The 22,280-nt window shown below is 41.6% G+C and overlaps 1 protein-coding gene across 7 annotated transcripts in view; it reads left to right on the forward strand.

Moving 5' to 3' along the window:
• Nucleotides 1-419: 419 nt before the first annotated feature.
• Nucleotides 420-22,280, forward strand: part of CFAP54 (cilia and flagella associated protein 54) — a 292,191-nt gene continuing 270,330 nt past the window's right edge. For all 7 annotated transcript variants that reach the window (XM_065937187.1, XM_065937217.1, XM_065937208.1 and 4 more), the window contains exons 1-4: nt 420-746; nt 10,645-10,750; nt 14,945-15,088; nt 18,584-18,755. In XM_065937187.1, coding sequence (XP_065793259.1) covers nt 430-746; nt 10,645-10,750; nt 14,945-15,088; nt 18,584-18,755 — 739 coding nt within the window. In that variant the 5' untranslated portion in view covers nt 420-429. The remainder of the gene's footprint in view (nt 747-10,644; nt 10,751-14,944; nt 15,089-18,583; nt 18,756-22,280) is intronic.

Raw genomic sequence — 22,280 nt, forward strand, 5'->3', positions numbered from 1 at the left:
TAAACTTTGGTTTCTTAAACTGTGAAATGGAGATACCGATAATATCCTAAATTGCAAAGTTATAATGATGATTAAATGAGGTAAATGAGATTACTCGTTTCAAATGCTTAGAATAACTCCTGGCAGATATTAATGAGCATCATTATTAAGTGGTCGAAATGGAAAAAGTATAGTTTGGATATGTGATCCTAAGTTTCTGGCTCTCCGATTCGCTCTCTCTCCAGAATCCTCTGTTATCACATCTAGCGGTGAGCAAGAGGGCAAAAACAACTCAGGAGGAACACTGCTTTCTGGACAAGGTTTTTCTTCTTTTGCCCTCCAGGGGCCGCTGTATTTCCCCAAACGCTCGCGGGAAGCCTGGTTACCACGAGACCGTCGCCGGGCAACCGCGTGTACACACACCCCGGGACGGGCCCGGGTCTCGTCAACATGGCGGCGCAAGGCACCTCCGCGGTCTCTTCACCAAACGCGTCTCCCACCTCCGTGTCGCCGCCGACCCCGCCCCTGCCCTCTACTGCGATTTCGAAGTCGCCCCTGGAGTCGAAGGCGAGCTCTCTGAGCCCACAGCCTCGCTCGGCCGGCCACGAGGACTCGTTGCCCCTCGCAGTATTTTATGGGCCGCTGGACGCAAAAAACCCACTCCTGGCCACCTGTGAGAAGGAGATTCAGGAGTTGCTAGGCTTCATGAAGAGAAAGAAGGCTTTAGCTACAACGGAGGAACAGAGATATGAGTTCCACCGGCTTTGGTAAGCAGAGGCAGGGCCCTGGGGCGGGTGCTGTCCGGAGAAGACAACTCCCAGGGCCAGAGGAGGAGATGCTCTGAGGAGGCGGGCGGTGGTCCCTGGAGCTGGTCGGTGTTGCGGATGCAGAACCTGGCCAGAGGGCCCGGAGATACACACGAAGTTTACGAAGTGAAGACTCGTCGCTATTGCAATCCTTAATGCCCGGTAAATGTGTCTTGACTTCCTGCTCGGGTCAGAATGAAAGTCAACAAAGAAATGTTTCATAATTCGCCAGTTCACATAATTCACCATTTGTTCTGAGTGTCTTCTGATTGCCAATGCATGCCAGGGAAGTTTTGGCTCACTCACAGGTTTCACAACTTTCCATGCTGTGGGTACAGTTTTGTATATGGAGGGAGAGGAATAACTTTGAGGTCACTTAGGTTCTTGAAAAAGTTAATTCTTGATGCCATTCTGTGAACATTTGTACTTTATTCCTTTTTCAACTGCTACTATTAATAGCATCACAGTAACTTGTTCTTGATTTTGTGACTCATTTTGCACGTTTGCCTTTTTTGGATTCCATCACCATGGTATTATCTCGAACTGCAGACTACCTGTTTTTAAGGCTCTTTCCTGTTTGTGTTAACCATCTTTCTTTCCCAGGCAAAACACATTGCAAACCAAACAGTTAGAAATTTAGGCAAGTGGTGAAGAATACTAGAATAGTCAATAGTTTCATCTTGTATTTTTCATCCATGTATTTAATATGAAGAAATAGTTTTAACATATTTATTATTCATTCATGGATTTAACTGCATATTTATTGAGCACCTCCTAAATATCAGGTTCCATTCCAGGAACTAGGAAAACATCAAGTTAAAAAAATATACAAATTCATATCCCCATGGAGTATGTATTTTTGTGTCTACAAACAGCCACTAAACAAATATGTAAGGAAATTATTTTACAAGGAGGTAAGTGGTAGAAAATTAGAGAAAATTAGAGCAGGGAGGAAGATAATGATATCAGGTGGGTGTTATAATTTAAAATGGAATGGCAGGGAACATGGTCAGGGAAAGTCAGGAAAAGTGACCTTTGAGAAAGATGAGAGGGAGGTATGGTAGCAAATGATAAGATTTCTATACAAAGAGTTGGCCACACTGGGAGAATGGCAAGTGTGAAGGTCCTGGGGTGCGATTGTGACTGTGGGAAGAACATGTTCAGACAGGAGTGAGGGAGATGAAGAGTTAGTTTTTAGATATATTAAGATTGAGATGTAATTCACCATCCAGGTAGAGTTATTATGTACATAGTTGGATATGTGGAGTCTGGGGGTCAGAGGAGAAATACATTTGGGATTCATCAGCGTATGGATGACATTTAAACTTTGACATTTGATGGAGTAGCTAAGGGAGTGAGTGTAGATGGAGAAGAAGAGAGTCCAAGGACTGAACTCGGGAACTCTCCAACACAGACAAGTAGGGGGAGATGGGGAGAAACTGGTAGGGACTAAGAAGGAGTGGCCAAAGAGGCAGAGGAAATCCAGTGGTGTACTGGAAGCCAAGTAGAGAAAGTGCTTTAAGAAGGAAGGAATGGTCAGTCAGTTGTGGCAAATCCTGCTGATGGGCCAAGTAAAGTGAGAACCAAGAATTGACTAGGGAAAGTACATTACATGGCTAAGCTCCATGTGCAAACATGTGTGCTAAGTCGGTTCAGTCGTGTCCGACTTTTTGCGGCACCATGGATTGTGCCCCCAGGCTCCTCTGTCTGTGGGATTCTCTAGGCAAGAATACTGGAGTGGGTTGCCATGCCCTCCTCCAGGGGATCTTCCCCACCCAGGGATGGAACCTGCATCTCTTACATTTCCTGAATTAGCAGGTGGGTTCTTTACCACTAGTGCCACCTGTGAAACTCAAGCTACATATATTTATATTTAAAATGTTTCTGTTTTTGTGCCTTAGATAATAGTTTGTCTTTCCATCTCCACTGCCAACATTCCTGTTCAGACCATCACCATCGCAAATTTTCTCTGTATCCGCTTGAGTCTCAAATCTATCCTTCACATGGCACTCAGGGTGACCTTTATCAACAAATCACCCACTCCCTTATCTAAAGACTTCTGTTTCCCCTTACTTTTAGAATAAAATTACGACTTTTTCTGGTGTCCTCTAGGATCTGAAACTCTGGTCTTGCCTGCCTCTTTCATCTCAGCTCATCCCTCACTTCTCTCCCAGGACTTTCTGGGAAAACAGACCTCTGTTTATCATCCCAGGGGCTTTATATTTGCTGCCTCCTTTGTCAGAAATGTTCTTTCCTCAATTTTTCAAGTATCTGGCTCCTTCTCTTCTTCCAGGTCTTAGTTTGGTTGTTACCTCCTTAGGAGGCCTTTCATATCTAACGAAGGGTTCACCCATCAATTTATACTTTTATTGAATATTCATTTCTTATGTATTGTCCATCTCTCCTGTTAGAATGTAAGCTTCCTGTTGAGTTTAGATGGTGATCCACTTTTTCATTGCTTTATCTCTAGCAATGTATCTCTGAGGGTTGGGATATTGTGAACATTCAATGAATATTTGGCATTGAAAGAATTTGAGAATTATCCTTTTTTTTTTCCTCAATAATTGTTGATACGGGTCAGTTGGTAAGTACAGTGTCGGCCCCACCTTTAAACAGAAGCTCACAAACATTAAGGATTGTCGTGGACCTTAGCCATCTAACTTCTCACATGTTTAGGTATTTATTTACAGAGTAATTCTTTATTGAGTGCCTACTATATGCCAGGCCTGCACTGTTGTTGCTGTTTAGTTGCTAAGGCATGTCTGTCTCTTTTGTGACCCCGTAGACTGTAGCCCGCCAGGGTCCTCTGTCCATGGGATTTTCTAGACAAGAATACTAGAGTGAGTTGCTGTTTCCTTCTCCAGGGGATCTTCCCAACCCAAGGATGGAAGCCCCGTCTCCTGCTTGGTAGGTGAATTCTTTACCACTGAGCCACCACGGAAACTCTAGGGCCTGCACCAATTACGGGTTATATGGCGATGAGCAAAATAGATATGGGAATCTGTGCTCATGGGGAGAGGGAGATAGGCTTTTAATGAGTCACTTTTAATAAGTGAAGGCTTTTAACAAGTCAGCACACAAACAACAAGCGCCGTGAAGGAAGAAGCTACTGAGAATTTATATATGCCATGTATTGCCCTAAGTCCTGGGGATACAGCAATGAACCAGACCAAAACCTCCTGCCCTCTTGGTGCTTATGTTCTAGAGGGGGACATAAACAATAAACATATTAAATAAGTACATTTTGTGGTGTCCTAGAAAGTGATAAATGCTAGGGAGAAAAAGAGAGGAAAAGTTATGGAGTGGGAGACAGGAGGTTGCAATCTTCAATAAGGTGGTTCGAGTAGATAGCAATTGAGCATAGTGCTTAACGGGAACATAGTGGAGACTTGCCTTCAAATGAATGGTGAGGGAGGTGACGTGAAGCTGAGATTAGAAGGATGCCCGGCAGTCCACCAGCAAGGAAGAAGAGGATAAACAGAAGGAACGATTGTGTGGGAGGATCTTGGCAGGAAAGAGGTGGGGGCCTTGGAGGAGTGGACAGAAGCCTATTTAGCCCAGTGTGGAGAGTGTGGGTGCAGTGCTATGAGATGAGATTAGAGGGTAGATTGGGGGGTACAAGGTTTTAGAGGCCGTTTATAGAGTTTACATTTACTTCAAATGCAATGAGAAATCGTTGCTTAGTTTTTGGCATAAAATTAACCATATGTGATATTGTTTTAAAATATGTTGTTGACTTTGTCCAAATGGAGTAATGATGGCAGTGTGGAGACCAGTTAGGAGTACTGGAGGTAGGAGTTGCTTTTATAACATATTTGACGAGATGGTTATTTTTTAAAATAAAAAATTGCTTATTTTTATAACTGTAGAGTCTTATATAAGTATAAAATTTGTAGTACCTAAAATACAGATTTTGATCATACCAACAGTGTCCTTAAATTTAGAGTGTGATGTATTTTAAAGGTATGCTTTTTTTATAAGGACACAAAATTTTGATATTCTTTTTACATAGTTATGTTTTTCTGCTTTAAAATTCTAAATATCCAGCAACAGTTATAGTCAATAGCAATCAAAAGTGTATTAACAACCTTTCTTAAATGATGTGTGTTACATATTATATATTTTCCCTATTTAATCATTATGTAAACCATTTCCCAGTAAGCAATTTTAACTTGAACTTATGGCTCATTTTAAGAAAAGGAAATTCTGTTATGTAACCTTGAATGATTTATGAATTTGATATTTTTCTTTTATGAGTAACAGACCTACTCATCATTATCTCATGTGTAAGGTTTGGGAAGAAAGAACTCTTTCAACTATGTAATTTAAGATTTCTACCTTAAATGTCTTGGATTTACTATATTTTATTTATTATAATGCATTTCATGAAGCAGAAATCAAAGTGAAAAAGGCAAAACAAACAAACCAAACACATTTACCTTTTTAAACTTCTGTGAGCTGTGTTTTCCATACTCTTTATTTGGCATGATTACATGTATATATTTTACTACCCTTAAATATTATTAATCTGTCCATGAAGGCAGGAATACTCTGTATCTACCTCCTCTCTTGTCACTGAGCTATTATCATTTAATTTTTTTTTTTGAAAGTCACTCAGTCGTGTCCGACTCTTTGAGACCCCATGGACTGTAGTCCTTGGAATTCTCCAGGTCAGAATACTGGAGTGGGCAGCATTTCCCTTCTCCAGGGGATCTTCCCAACCCAGGGATCGAACCCAGGTCTCCCATATTGCAGGTGGATTCTTAATTAGCTGAGCCACAAGGGAAGTCCAAGAATACTGGATTGGGTAGCCTAGCCCTTCTCCAGGGATTCTCCCCGACCCAGGAATTGAACCAGGGTCTCCTGCATTGCGGGCAGATTCTTTACCAAATGAGCTATCAGGGAAGCCCCATCATTTAGGTAATTAATTGACTTTTTTTTAAACATGTTTTTGTTGAGGTTGTTCCATTAATACCCCGATGTGTACCTGATAAGTACTTGAGCCATCTTCAGTCCTTAAGTTTAGCTTCTTGCCTATATTAGTCTGCTTGGGCTACTAAGAATACTGGAGAGGGTTGCCATGCCCTCCTCCAGGGGATCTTCCTGACCCAGGGATCAAACCCACATCTCCTGCATTGTAGGCAGATTCTTTAGCACTGAACCATCTGGGAAGTCCAGTTACTAACTTCAGTTCAGTTCAGTTCCTCAGTTGTGTCCAGTTTGTTGCAATCCCATGGATTGCAGCACCCCAGGCCTCCCTGTCCATCACCAACTCCCAGAGCTTGCTCAAACTCATGTCCATCGAGTCAGTGAAGCCATCCAACCATCTCATCCTCTGTGGTCCCCTTCTCCTCATGCCTCCAGTCTTTCCCAGCATCAGGGTCTTTCCCAAGGAGTCAGTTCTTCACATCAGGTGGCCAAAGTATTGGAGTTTCAGCTTCAGCATCAGTCCTTCCAATGAATATTCAGGACAGATTTCCTTTAGGATGGACTGGTTGGATCTCCTTAAAGTTCAAGGGACTCTCAAGAGTCTTCTCCAACACCACAGTTCAATAGCATCAATTCTTCAATGCTCAGCTTTCTTTATAGTTCAACTTTCATACTCATATATGACTACTGGAAAAACCATATCTTTGACTAGATGAACCTTTGTTGACAAAATAATGTCTCTGCTTTTTAATATGCTGTCTAAGTGGGTCATAGCTTTCCTTCCAAGGAGTAAGTGTCTTTTAATTTCATGGCTGCAGTCACCATCTGCAGTGATTTTGGAGTCCCACAAAATAAAGTCTGCCACTGTTTCCACTGTTTCCCCATCTATCTGCCATGAAGTGATGGGAACAGATGCCATGATCTAGTTTTCTGAATGTTGAATTTTAAGCCAACTTTTTCAGTCTCCTGTTTCACTTTCATCAAGAGGCTCTTTAGTTCTTCTTCACTTTCTACCATAAGGGTGGTGTCATCTGCATATCTGAGGTTATTAATATTTCTCCCGGCAATCTTGATTCCAGCTTGTGGTTCCTCCAGCCCAGCGTTTTTCATGATGTACTCTGCATATAAGTTAAATAAGCAGGGTGACAATATACAGCCTTGACGTACTCCTTTTCCTATTTGGAACCAGTTTGTTGTTCCATGTCCAGTTTTAACTATTGCTTCTGACCTGCACACAGATTTCTCAGGAGGCAGGTTATATGGTCTGGTATTCCCATCTCTTGAAGAATTTTCTACAGTTTATTGTGTTCCACACAGTCAAATGCTTCGGCATAGTCAATTATTAATTAGTCAGTTTGGGCTTCTATAGCAAAATTGCATAGACTGGGTGACATAAACAACAGAAATTTGTTTTCTTATTGTTCTGGAGGCTAGAAGTCCAGATGAAGGTCTGGCAGCATCAGTTTCTGGTGAGAGCTCTTCTCCTGGCTTAAAAGATGTCCACTTTGTTCTCATACAGTCTTTCCTCTGTGAACCACACACAAAGAGAACTTGTTGGTGTCTCTTCTTAGATGGATTAATCCCAGTGGACCAGGGCCTCACCCTCACGACCTCATTCAGCCTTAGTTACTTCCTCCGAGTCTCCTCCAAACGCAGCTGTGTGGGGGACTTGGGCTTCAACATGTGAGTTTTGAGGAGGCACTCACATTCAGTGTGTAACACCTTTCTTACCTAGGAATTTACGAGATAAGATTGGACAACTATTAAGAGAAATTTAGATTTTTCCCTCGAGGCATTTATAATTTCCAATTTCCCTTTCCAAGGGAAGGAGTAAATATTAACTAAATGGGTAAACAAAATAAGCAATGATCTGCTTCACTTTGAACTCTGGTTAGAAACCACATAGGAAACATAACCCTAAATGGACTGACTGGACAGTTGAACCTTTGAACTCTTTATAGAAAAGCATAAAATAAAAACAAAGAATTCTTTTCCCTAGTCCTTCATCTGTTCATTCTTTCTGTCAACAAATATTTATTGAGTGCTGACTTACACTAGATATTCACTACTCTTGGGGCTGGGCAATGACTAAACAGATGAAGTCCTTGCTTTCAGGGAGTTTAGATTCCAGAGGACTGGAAGGCACAGTTGTATGCTGGCTAAGAGTATAGATGCACCCTGCCTCAGTTTGATCAGCTGTATGTTTGGGATATTGATACTACCCATCTCAGTTGTGAAAATGAAATGAAAAATACTCATGTTGGCAAAAGACCCAGATTAGGCAACACAATATTGAAGGAGAAGAAATTTGGAGGACTGACACTACCTGACTTCAAGACTTACTACATTGACTAAGACAGCATGGTATGGTGAAATGATGGACAAACAGATCAAAGGAACAGAATAAAGAGCCCAGATGGATGTAAATATAGGCAACTGATCTTTCACAAAGGAGTGATGGCCATACATTGAAGCAAATCTTTTTAACAAATGGTGCTGCAATTGCATATCCACATGTGAAAATCCTATCTAGCTATAGACCTTATATCCTTCCCCAAAATTAACTCAAAATGGATCACAAACCTAATTAAATTCTATGCTATAAAACTCCTAGGAGATAATAGAGGAGAAATCGAGATGACCTTTAGTTTGGCAGTGGCTTTTGAGGTACAACACTGAAGACACGATCCATGAAAGAAAGAATTGATAAACTGGACTTCATGAAAATTAAAATTTTCTGCCCTGTGGAAGACACTGTCAATAGAATTAAAGCCAAGCCACAGACTGGGAGAAAAAACTTGCAAAAGACGTATTTGATAAAGGACTACTATCTAAAATATACATGGAACTCTTAAAAACTCAGCAATAGGAAAACAGCCTGATTTTAAAAATAGGCCAAAAATCTTAGCAGACGTCTACCCAAGGAAGATAAATAAATGACAAATAAATATATGAAAAGATGCTCCTAATCATGTGTTATCAGGAAGGTGTAAGTTAAAACAACAGTGAGATAGCACTACACACCTATTAGCATGGCCAGAATCCAGAACACTGACAATACCAAATGCTGACAAGGATGTGGATCAACGGGAAAATTTTCATTCACTGCTGGTGGGAATGCAAATTGGTAAAGCCACTTGAGAAGACAGTTTGCTGTTTTCTTATAAAACTAAACATATTCTTACCATATAATCCAGCAGTCATGCTCCTTAGTATTTACCCAAAGAAGCTGAAAACTTATTCCATACAAAAATCTGCACATGGATGTTTGTAACAGTTTTATACAAATTGCTAAAACTTGGACACAAATAAGATGTCTCTCAGTAAACTGGTAAACTGTGGCATACATAGACAATGGAATATTATTCAGCGCTAAGAAGAAATGAGCTATCAAGCCATGGGAAAACCTGGGTGAAACTTAAATCCTCATTACTAAGTGAAAGAAGCCAATTTGAAAGTGCTACATATTGATACTACATGATTCCAACTGTATGGCGTCTTGAAAAAGGCAAAACTATGGAGAGAGTAGGAAGTTCAGTGGTTGGGGTTAGTGGGGAGGGAATGATGAATAGGCAGAGCACAGAAGAAGACTTTTAGGGCGGTGAAACTACTCTCTATGATACAATGGTGGATACATGTCACTATACATTTGTCCAAGGCCATATAACGGACAGCACCAAGAATAAACCCTAACTGTAAACTAGGGATACTGGGTGATAATGATGTGTTAATGTGTGAATTGTAACAAATGTACCACTTTGGTGAGTGATGTTAATAACGGAGGAGGCTGTGCTTGTCCCAGAGACAGGGGCACATGGGGGAGTCTCTATGCATTCTGCTCAGTTGTTCTGTGAATCTAGAGCTACTTTAAAAAATAAAGTTGATTTTAAAAAATGCTCCCAAAGAGTCAGTCCCAGTGTTCATAGCAACAATATTTATAATAACTAAGATATGGAAGCAGCCTAAGTGTTCTTCAAGAGATGGATGGATGAAGAAGATGTGTTACACACTTGAACACTTTACACACACACACGCACACACAGAGGAATATTACTCAGCCACAAAAAAGAATGAAATCTTGCCATTTGCAACAACATGGATAGACTTGGAGGGCATCATTATGCCAGCTGAAAGAAGTCAGCCAGAGAAAGACAAATACTTTATGATATCACTTATATGTGGAATCTAAAAAATACAACAAACTAGTAACTATTATAACAAAGAAACAGACTCACAGACATAGAGAACAAGCTGGTGGGAGGGGGAAGGTGTGAGGGGCCAGATAGAGGTAGGGGATTAAGAGGTACAAACTACTATGTATGCTACAAGGATATATTGCGTGGCACAGGAAATATAGTCAGTGGTTGATAATAGCTATAAATGGAGTAGAGCTTTTAAAAATTGTGAATCACCATGTAGTACATCTGAAACTATATCTCAATAAAAATATTAAAATTTAAAAATCATTAAAGATGCATATAAAGAGCTGTCAGTGCTTGGTACAAAGGAAATATCACTTATAACCATAATTACATTTTTCAATAATTAGACATTGACAGTATGGCACATTAGGAAGCACAAGGGAGGAAGGATGGGGGGAGGGGATAGTTAGGGAGTTTGGAATAGACATGTACACAGTGCTATATTTAAAATGGGTGACCAACAAGGACCTCCGGTCCAGCACAGGGAACTCTGCTCGGTGTTATGAGGCAGCCTGGAGGGGAAGGGAGTCTGGGGAGAAGGGCTACATGGACATGTACGGCTGAGTCCCTGTGCTGTCCACCGGAAACTATGCATTGGTCTACCCCAACACAAAATAAAAAGTAAAAAAAAAGACTTAGCACAAGGTAAGTTTTTAAGGATCGCTTGCTAATTAATGTAGGTTTCCTGCTGACTTTGAAGATATCGTTTTATTTTATAATTTTTACAGTGCCACCTCTTTGTTCAATATCTGGACCAAATACGCCCCCCGGCTGCCAGCTGCCTATTACAACGAGAAGCTTCTGAAGGTTGGAGATAGCCTTTGTGAAATGAAAGTAAGTACCTCTGGAGTAAAAAGAGCCCAAATGAAACTCATTTGGCTAATTATTATTATTATGATTATTACTGGATAGCCTTCCTCTTTTACACAATTTCTCCCTGCCCCACCCCGCCGTTGGAAAAATCCAAGGGAATATGTAAAAACTTTAATGAGGCACAGTGACAGAAGAAGTGTTCACTTTTAAATTTTGTAGCTGGGATTCTCCAGAGGTGAGAGGTTCCTGAGCAGAAAGACGGTTGGCTGAGGCTGAGCTGGAGCCCAGGCCACAGTTAGCAGAGGGCGTGGTAGGCGCCCCACAGGAAATGCTGAGTCATCATGTTCCTACCTCAGACAAAGGAGCCCAGACACCGCTTCCTGTTGTTTTTCACATGGCTGACCTTGCCCACAGCCCTTGCAGGGCCTTGCTGGTGTGTTGCTTGCTTCCAGGTGCCTTGTCTCAAGGACCTTCGGCTCCTTCTCAACGCTTTGCTGTATGTAATTGCAGCAGTCATCCCATACAGGCCCCGGTTCTTACTCAATGTTGTATTCCAGCTGAGTTCCTGCCTTATTTCTAGATCCATTATTAATGCCTGGGTCTTGGATTGCTGCAGACTCATAGACTTGGTTTGATAAGACCACAGCGAGGCTGGGTTTTCAGTTAATGAAAATGTGAATTTTTCCTCATAACCTCTGGCTTGGGCCCAAATTATTCCAACTTAAATATGAATCTTTGGCACATGTATTAATAGGATCCTTGGACCAAGTGTTATTTTTTACAAAGTGATTTTAGGCCAGACATGGGAGGGATTCTGTTACCAAGCCAGGTCCATTTTCCTGACATGAAGCGAGCCAAGTACTGAGCCGCTGAGGTTTGCAGCAGAGAAACAGTTTATTCACAAGGCAACCGGGCGAGGAACAAGTCTCAGATCTGCCTCCTGGAAGGCGAGGGAGTTGGGATATTTATGAGCTATCAACAGTGTGGTCTTAGGCTTGGGGAAAGTGATTGGAGGTAGGGGGAAGGTGAGGTAGTCGGAGTTCTGCACAGATTTGCACCCGGGTTATGTGTGTATTCAAAATGGAGGTGCATAGCCTGATGGGAGCCCAGAGCTTTTCAGCCTCTGACGTCAAAAGGCTGGTCAAGAGCCCTGGGCAGGCCTATTGTAGGGTTGGGGGTCCCAACCATCCCCCAGTTGGCTGGCTCTAGGCAAGAACTGACTCTAGTTCCTATAAAACAGCTGGACAGCCTGAAGCTGTCGATTCAGTTCAGTCGCTCAGTCGTGTCCGACTCTGCGACCCCATGGACTGCAGCACTCCAGGCTTCCCTGTCTGTCACAAATTCCCAGAACTTGCTCAAACTCCTGTCCATCAAGTCGGTGATGCCGTCCAACTATCTCATCCTCTGTCCCATTCTCCTCCTGCCTCCAGTCTTTCCCAGCATCAGGTGTTTTCCAGTGAGTCAGTTCTTCCCATCAGGTGACCAAAGTATTGGAGTTTCAGCTTCACTATCAGTCCTTCCAGTGAATTTTCAGGACAGATTTCCTTTAGGATGGACTGGTTGGATCTCCTTAAAGTTCAAGGGACTCTCAAGAGTCTTCTCCAACACCATAGTTCAAAAGCATCAATTCTTCAGTGCTCAGCTTTCTTTATAGTCCAACTCTCACATTCATACATGACTACTGGAAAAACCACAGCTCTGACTAAATGGACTTTTGTTGGTAAAGTAATGTCTATGCTTCTTAATATGCTATCTAGGTGGGCCATAGCTGTCCTTCCAAGGAGCAAGGGTTTTTTAATTTCATGGCTGCAGTCACCATCTGCAGTGATTTTGGAGCCCCCCAAAATAAAGTCTATCACAATGTTTCCATTGTTTCCCCATCTATTTGCCCATGAAGTGATGGGACCAGATGCCTTGATCTTTGTTTTTTGAATTTTGAGTTTTAAGTCAACTTTTTCACTCTCCTCTTTCACTTTCATCAAGAGGCTCTTTAGTTCTTTGTTTTCTGCCATGAAGCTGGGAAGGTACGCAATTAAGGAGAGAGAAAAAGAAAAGAAAAAATAACTAAAGCTACCTTAATCAGTGAAGGTAGTTTACAAACAAAGGGCTTTTAACAAACTCTTCCTTTATCTGTGTTCTGTAAGACAAGTTCATGAATTTCTATTTGTTATGAGCTTCTCTTAACTCTTTGGGGCACAATTTAAAATCTTCTCAGTCTACAGTTTTTCAGCTTCATTTTCCTCCTCCATTTCTATTTTCTGGGCTTGAATCTTTTTGGTCTGGGAGGGAAATTTACCGAATAGAGGCAAAGATGCAGAGGAACTTGCATAAGGGAGCATTAAGATCTATTTTCGGCTGCCCAAATTAAAGAATCCTCTCAGCTCCATGTAATTGGACCTTGATTCTTAGAGACTTGAAAATGCAGAGTTTGGGAAACTACAGAAAAAGAAACCCAAGTGCGATCCAACTTGTAAGCTATGTTCATGTGAAATGGAATAACAGTTTTCACAAGAATTAGATGAGTGCCCCGCTCTTTATTTTTATGCTTCTTCTCAATATAACAAGGCTTCCCTGGTGGTTCATATGGTAAGGAATCTGCCTGCAATGCAGGAGACCTGGGTTTAATACTTGGGTCAGGAAGATCCCCTGAAGAAAGAAATGGCATCCCACTCCAGTATTCTTGCCGGGAGAATTCCATAACAAGGAGCTGGTGATACACAACATGGTCTGAGATTGTTTCAGGAGTATCCAGGTGGGTGGAGGGAGGAAGAAGGAACATGTTAGAAGTTGATAAAGCAAGTTGATAATGGGCAGTGGCCAAGCATTCAGAGTATTTCAGGTAGAATATCTAAAAGATTTACTAAAGAAACAAAGAAAATGTTTTAACTACTTTTCACTGATGGGAAAGTGGGCCGGAAAGGTATTTATAACCCTGGAAACAAACCTGAGTGGTTACTTTGGTTTCTAGAGTCTATTTTTATTTTAGTTACAGTAAAGCTCATCTTGTTGGACTACTCTTGTTTTGAACCTAGATTTGAATTCATTGTGTGAATCAAGTTAGAATGGAAAAGATTCAGAATTAATTAGTGAGCAAGTAATAAACAAGTCAATAGAAATAGGAACAAAAGAGCGTTTTAACTCTGAATCTGCAGAGGGGCAAGGTAACCCAAGAGGCAGTTCACACCCAGGGCAGCTGCTCTTCCTGGAAACGCAGTCTTATGGGAAGAAGCAGAGGAAGGGCTGGAGCTGACTCATCTGTGGAGCCTGCTGGCATCCACCGCCCTGAAACTTTCCAGGTCAGCTGTGCCCTGTGGGCTTCAGAAATGAGGCATCTGACTTTGTAATGGGAACCTAAGCATGAATTAGAACTGACGAGAATTGTTAACTAACAACAGCTCAGACTGATTGGTCCTGAGGTGACTTCAGAAATGGGACATGAAAGAGCCATCTCATCACCTGCAATCTTCTCTTCTCTCTTCTTTCTTTCATTCCTTCCTTTTTTCCTCTTCCTTCTTTCCTCCACCCACCCCCATTTTTTTCTCCTCTCCCTAGCTGCCCTCCCCTTCCTGTCCTTTCTTTTTTGGAGCTTAGGAGGTATCAGAGAAGCAAGGTTGGTTAAACAGTTCCTCCACTTCTGTGATTGAGTTGGTGGATTACTATCCTCTGTTGAGGTTGAACCTGTTGGATTTTGAGTATATCCATCCAGGTATTACCACACACAATACCCTGGGGAGTATCCCTGTCTTTGAAGTTTCATCTCGCAATTGTTTTGTTGTGAGGAGAATTAAATAATGCACACGAATTGCCAAGAACAGTGTCTGTCATGTGTGTGTTTGGAAATAGTTGTGATAATGTTAGTAATGATGTCATGATGGAAGTAATGGTGGTCATAGTAATTATCAACATTGACACCATTGAGAATAATACGAACATTGGGTGTGCTAAGTTGCTTCAGTCAAGTCCGAGTGTTTGTGACCCTGCCAGGCTCCTCTGTCCATGGGATTCTATGGGCAAAATTACCTGAGTGGGTCGCCATTCCCTCCTCTGGAGGATCTTTTCCACCCCAGGGATCAAACCCACGTCTCTTCTGTTTCCTGCATTGGCAGGTGGGTTCTTTAGCACTAGCGCCATCTGGGAAACCCAATATCACCTAATTTTAATAATGATAAGAAAAATGGTGTTTTAAAACCTTCATGGAGTCCTTTTTTTTTTCAGGAATATAAACTGGCCCTTTTGCAGTGCTATGGCAGATATCTTCAGCAGTTCAGCATCAACTTTGATGAGACTAAAGCAGACGTGAATCAGTTCAAAGCTGTCTTTTTCCCAAAAGGCTTTGGAGACAAAACTGCAGCACATACAGTAAGATGAGAGTGGTGGCTGAAATAGCTGCCGTTGATGATCAGCCATGCGGCAGTCTGCCCTTAGTGGACAGCTTCTCGGTGTCTTTCATTTGCCTGGCGTGGTATTTACCTGTGGACTATAAGTTGCTTAATAAATATTTTCTGTGCTGGATGAGAAAGCGCACTTATTAACTTTTGTAAAGATGCTTTGGAGATTTTGTCACTATAATCACTTATTCATCCAGTAGGCAGTTTTATTATTATTATTATTATAACTAATATTGGTAGAATGCTTTTACTCTTCAAAGTACTTTGGAAAACATTGGCTCCTCACAATAACTCTGTGCGTTAGATACTGTTATTATCCCTATTGTATAAGAGAGAAAAAGAAAGCTAATCACACAGTATAATAACTAGTGACTCTGGAGAGGAAACATAGATCTTTTGATATGAAAAAAAAACCCATGCTTTTTTCTAGTATACCAGCATTATTATGTTAATTGCTACCGATGAGTCACTGGTTGAGCAGTTACCATGTGCTAGGTAGTCTTCTAAATGCTTTATATGAACTGTTATCTTGCAGCCTCATTACAGTCCTAAGAGATGGGTACTATTATGCCTCTTTTACAGATAAGAAACAGGTTTATTGGAGAGTAAAAAACCTAGTCGTTTTAAAGCAATAGACACAGTTGGTTTTGAACCCTAATTCATCTGAATCCGAGGGTGTGTTATTCCAAAATTAATGATTGTTCTAGGCCTTGAAAACAACATGTGGTTTAATAAGCAGAAATGTTGAAGCATGTTTGAAGGCACATTCAATTTGCCTGTGACACAAGTGCGTGAATGAGAATACGGGGCAGTGTGAGTTGGCGCTTAAATTGCATGGAGGGGAGGGGAAGGGATCCTGATCCAAGACATAATTCTTGGGACACTAGCTGATTGTCCTACAGCTCAACTCGATTCTGACTCTACGAGGCGACAAAGTCAGATTCCACAGGTTAAGGGTTCAGTCTTACAAGACCACTCCCCATTCCCCCCCATCCCATACCCACTTCAGATTGTTGTTGGGGTCGAAAAGATCCTCCAGAGGAGGGAATGGCAACCCACTCAGGTAACTCCACTTGTTACCTCTATTTCTGACTGCCTGGCTACAAATCAGAGGTTCCTGCGACCCATCCTTGTGTTCAAAAATTTGCTGTAGTGGCTCATGGAACTTGTGAAAACATTTTAGTTATTAGGTTACAGGTTTATTGTAAGCAGACCTAATGTAGCTCAGGAACAGCTGGAGGGAAGAGATACACAGAGCAAGGGGTGGGGAAAGGCTGCAGCCTTCCGTGGCCCCTGCAGGCACCCCACCCCCAGCACCCCCAGGTATTCATCCGCTTGGAAGCTTCCCAAACACCGTCATTTTGGGCTTTTATGCAGGCTTCGTTGTTGCTGTTCAGTCACCAAGCCGTGTCCAGTTCTTTGAGACCTCACGGACTGTTTTATGCCCGGCTCCTCTGTCCTCCACTGTCTCCTGGAGTTTGCTCAAATTTATGTCCACTGAGGCGGTGATGCCATCTAACCATCTCATCCTCTGCTGCCCCTTCTTTTGCCTTTAATGTTTCCCATCATCAGGGTCTTTTCCAGTGAGTCAGCTCTTCTCATCAGGTGGCCAAAGTGTTGGAGCTTCAGCAACAGTACTTCCAATGAATATTCAGGGTTGATTTCCTTTAGGACTGACTGGTTTGATATCCTTGCAGTTCAAGAGAGGCTTCATTGCATAATTGTGATTGAATCATTGGCCACTGGTTGTAGATTCAACTTCCAGCCCTTCTCCTCTTCCCTGGAGGTCAGGGGATGGGACTGAAAGTGCTAAACCTCTAATCACATGGTTGGCTCCATTGGCAACTTAACCTCCATCCTTAGCCACTTTCCAAAAGTCACCTCATTAACATAGCCAAAGATCTTTGTCACTCTCAACATTTAAAACAATTCCAAGGGTTTGGGGAGGTTGTGAGCTAGAAACTGTGGATGAAGAACAAACATATATGAGAAGCATATTTTGGCCATCTGAGTGGCCAAGTATATATTTCTTACAAGTTGTAATATCTCAGTGCCCCATTGGGAAGAGTGCTGAATGAAAAGTGGGAACTTTTGAGCCCCCACCCCCCCCTACTGCCCTGGCCCAGGCCTCCATGTCTCTTACACTATTGTGTTATCATGCGTGCACTCCACCTCCCTAGCTGTGAAGTCAGTTTTGTGGTGGCTAGAAATATGTGTATCCAAGCAGACAGTCTGCAGGGCAGAACAAGGCTCATTGGTGTTGTTGAGTGTACACTTGCACAGCTTTAGTAGTTCTGATGTCTCTCTAGCCAAAATCGCTCTCCTGAACTCTCCACCTATCCAGGTAACCTCATAAAGATCTCATAATCGGCATGTCCCAAAGTGAACAAAAACATCATTTATCAGTCCATCACCCAAGCAGGAAACCATTGCAAGCCTCTTTCTCTCTCTTACCTCTCACTTCTAATTGGTCATTAAATGCCATGGATCTTAGACAAGACTTAGCTCTTTCCTTTCTCTTCATCCCCACTTTCAGAGCCCCATTTCAGGGCCCTTTTGTCTCTGGACAACCTCAGAAGCCTTTGATCTCTGTTAGTCTCTTGCATGTAGCTTTGTCCCCCGTCTGCTTTGCATCTTTCATACTTTTGTTAGAATTCATTTCTAAAAAGTGTAAATCAAATACTAGTCCACATTCCTTGGAATGGTGTTCATGTTCTAACCATGGACCACCTCTATAGCTCAACTTGTCTTAAACCTTCTTACCCAGCTTTAAAAAAGACTTTCAGCTCAGTGACCATAGCAGTCACCTTAAGCATCCCTAACACTGTGTGTGCCTGGAAGGCTTTTTCCTCTGTCAGGAGCCTTGTCTTCCTCATCTTTGACTCCCTGTTGCTTAGCAGAGTGTGGCAAACAGAGGTGCTCAACAAACATTTGCTGACAGAATTGTGTACATACATAACATCTGAATTAATATGTTAACATGCCATTAGGGAGACTTTTAAAAATTGTTTCAATCCTATATTCTTGGAAGTAGGACTTTGTACTTTTTTTTTTTTTTGGCTAAGGAAAGATGATCTTAACTAAATGGATGGTTTGAATAAGCTTATTTTACCGAGTTTCTTTCCATGTGTTAGTCCACTAAGGCTGCTATAGCCAAAATCCAGAGATTGGATGGCTTAAAAACATTTATTGCTCATGGTTCTGGAGACTGGTGAGTCCAAGATCAGGGGGCTGGAAGACCCTGTGTCTGGTGAAGGCTTGCTTTTCCCGCTATGTTCTCATATGGCAGGGGGGAGGTTTCAGCATACGCATTTTGGAAGGACACAAACGTTCAGTCTCCTGTACGCTACTGACCTACTGAGCTAGTGACACGTAACTTGTTTCCATTTTAGTTTTTTACATTTTAAGATGTGCTTTCCTAAGTTGTGTAAACATTATTTATATTCTTTTTTTTCTCATGTTTCAGTTTCATGCTTTAAATGGCAAAAATATTTGCACCTACCAGTTGGTCTGTGACAGCGATGTGAACCTGCAGAATAAAGATTCTGTGATCCACTGTCTGCAAATCTTGTCCTCCTTCAGGCTCATCATGCAGGTGGCTTTGCCACAGGAGCACCTGTGCTGGATTATCTTCAATGGTATATATCAATGTTCAATATTCTGTTTTTCATTGTGTCTTTCAGGAAGTTATTTAAATGCCAAGTTCGATGATGACTTGATTACCTTGTGATTTAGGTGACGTTCCTTTCATAAGAGGACATCGGGGCTTTGTTACGTTTTTAGCACACTTTAGTTTGTCCTTATGAGCAGGGACCTATACAGAAAGTGTGTGGGTTTTCTGCTCGAGGGAGGGTCAGAGCTGTGGAGATAATCAGTTTCACATATGAACAAAATAGGGGGCACTCAGTGAGTAAGGCGATAGTGGGTTGGCCAAAAAGTTCGTTCAGGTTCTTCTATAACATCTTACAGGAAAACTTGAGCAAACTTTTTGGCCACATAAATCTAAGTGGAGAAGGATCAGAGGACCCTTGCAAGTTAGATTATTTCTAAGCATCATCTATTTATCGGTCCTCTCCTCAAATACTTTGGCCAGTGACTAGGGCTTCCTATATATCAGCCTTCTCCTCCTACTTGTTTTTGAGTGAGGAACTCTGAGAATGTGCATGTATATGTGTATATGGTTTATTTATATACATATATATTCATTGTATAGATAGACATATGTATGCATTATATATGTTTCATAAAGTGAATCTTATCTAAATCTTATCAAAATGTAACCTTTGTTTTTTTTCTTTTAAGAGTTACAATTCAAATTCAACTTAAATTCCCTTTAAAGTTAAAATTTGAGGTTATAAGGAGTAACCTATAATATTGTTCTCTGGATCACATGTTCTTGTAAGAAAAAGAATGACAGTCTGTTATGAGTTTATAAGACAAGGGCAAAACAACTTGAAAGAAAGCATATTGGATTTTCTCTCATCCATGGCAACTTACAGTATGCTTCCTAGTCTTTTCCTTCTTCACGCTCCCCAAATAATTTTTGTTGACATTTTGACTGTAATCAGACCTTACATTTGCTACCGAGATGAGACTGTCTCTGGGAGACATTTTTCAGGCCAGTGATTGTTAAACTTTTGCATCCCATCGTCATCAGAGTTGCCAGGGCCATCTCTCCGGGTGCATTGCTCATGCGTCTTGGCAGGGACTGAGCCAGAGCAGAGCTTCTGTGCTCAAGAAAGGACGATAGACCTGAGTGCTGGGCCCTGGGGTCAGTCTCTGCTTGAGAGGTGGAGACGATGTAGTGTGACTCTCTGTCTGAAATCCTTCTGAGATTCCCACAAAACCACCTCCCTCGCATTTTCTTTTTCAAAAATATCAAACAATCCCTGTGTCTTCCACATCCTTATTCTGCTGTATGCTTTTTCTTTGGCGTCATGTTCTAGATTTTATCCTGTTTCCTAAATATTTTTCTGCTCAATGCTATGGTTTTAGAATCTAGCCATGTTCCTATATGTAAACCTGGCTTGTTAAATGCCTGCTGAATTGTCTTCGGCAGAGGTCCATGCATGTAAGGATGGGCACCTGGTTGGCCCTGCCTCTCTAACCTTACAGGTAGTTCTGTGGTGAGTGTCCTCACGTCGGCCCTCTCAGAGACCCGTGTGAGTTCTCTGGGATGCACGCCCAGGAGCGGGGTTGCTGGGTTCAGGGAGGTACATGCACTTACTGTCATTGGTTGCCATCCCTGTTTTAGTTAATTCATCTCAAACTTAAGTGCCAGGCATTGTTCCAGGTGTTAGGGATACAGGAGTGGACAACACACAAAAACCCTGTTTCTCATGTTGCCGTAGTACTTCAGAGAGATGATAAACAAATCAAAACTAAATGATGTGTCAGGTGGGGATGAGAACTATTTGTGTGTATGCTCAGTCACGTCTGACTTTTTTTGACCCCGTGGACTGCAGCCCACCAGTCTCCTCTTCCATTGGACTTCCCAGTCAAGAGTACAGGAGTGGGTTGCCATTTCCTTCTCCAGGAGATCTTCCCGACCCAGGGATCAAACCCTCATCTCTTGCATTGGCAGGCAGATTCTTTTACTACTGAGCCACCTGGAAAGCCCCTGATGATGAGAGCTATGGAGGGAAATAAAGTCTAGAAAGGGATTAGTGAGAGTGATGGCTGGTCTGGGGCCTGGACTGCAATTTTAAATAATGGTCAGGGTAGACGTCACTGGAGATTTGAATAAACACCTGGCTGAGACATCTGAGCATTCTGGGGAAGGGCATTCCAGCTGGGAGTTTAGCAAGTGCAAAGACCTTGTAGTTTTAAAACTTTGGAATTTGAGTTGTGAAAAAATGACCTGTAGTCAATTTCTTAAAATACATTTGAATTTTCCTGCTAAACATTAACACTCTTTACTTTAATTGACTATTATACAATTATAAGAGCTGGTTTCTTAAGTTATTTAATCAATCTTGGTTTTTTCACAAAGTCTAACTGGGTAAATGAATATTGGATAATATTGGATAATATCTGACTTCCCAACTAACCTGAACCCAAATCATTTAAGCCTTCGAATAATCAGATTATATTGGTGGTGGCTGTCTTTGATGGAAAGGAGTCACGTGTCAAGGAATCACTTGTCACAAGTCACAAGTCACTCTGTATCAGGGATTTGGTTAAAACATCAAACTAAGTTCCAGAGGCATTCTGAGATCGTCAAGATTCAGTCTGTGCTCCCTTCTGAACCATTCACTCTGTCTATTGGGCTTCTGCAGTGGAATCTGTAAGCCATGCCAATGTCCTGAACCATCAGGGAAGAATTCCGTTATAGTCAGGATGCACTAGGGTGCAAAGATTAAAGGTACATCTTTGAAGTACCAAGGGCCCAAGTTATTCTTGAGGGCAGTCTCCTGGGGCTTTCTGAAGTCCCCCAGTTCCCACTGCTGAATGTTTGTCTGGGTTCCCTGCTCACACCTGAGTCAAGTGTTTTGTGAAGAGTCACATGTCTCCTATGCATATCCTCACTAGGCGATTTTTTTCTAAGTAACACAGTTATACAGACCAGGTCAACAAAGCCAAGTTAAGAATGCTGAACCTGAGCTCTTACTAGCTCAGTAATTGTTCCTGCTGGATCTTACTGGAGATAGGTAATTCTATGTCATGAGAGCAGGCACATTACAAATCCTGAGGCCGTGAATGTGAAGCACTTAATTGCATTCTCTGTGAACCTTATGGTTGTTTAAGTGTTTAAGATTTTATTCAGTATATTTTGGTCACTGATTTGTGTCATGTTATTATGCTAGCAGGTGTACTGTAATCAAGGGTTGTGTGTTTTGGAGCAGGTGCTATTTTCTCAGAAGCTTTTTAAGTTTAAAAGCGAACTTAGCATTTGTAATTGTTGAATGGTGGTTATGAATTTTAGATCAGATATTTTATGGGAAATATTTAGATTGCTTGCCATTATAATTAAATGCCTTTTTAAAGCATGCTGTATTGTCTTTCGGGTTATGTCTATAGCCTGATAATATGTTTTCTATATAGAAAGATATACGGTGATGTCATTCTCCACTTGTCCTCCAAATGCTGCCATGAAATGAGCCATCTATCTTCATTTAATTATTGGCCTGATTTAAAAAATGATCATACTTGAATGATCTTAC

This window comes from Muntiacus reevesi, chromosome 1, assembly GCF_963930625.1.
Source record: "Muntiacus reevesi chromosome 1, mMunRee1.1, whole genome shotgun sequence".
NCBI lineage: Eukaryota > Metazoa > Chordata > Mammalia > Artiodactyla > Cervidae > Muntiacus > Muntiacus reevesi.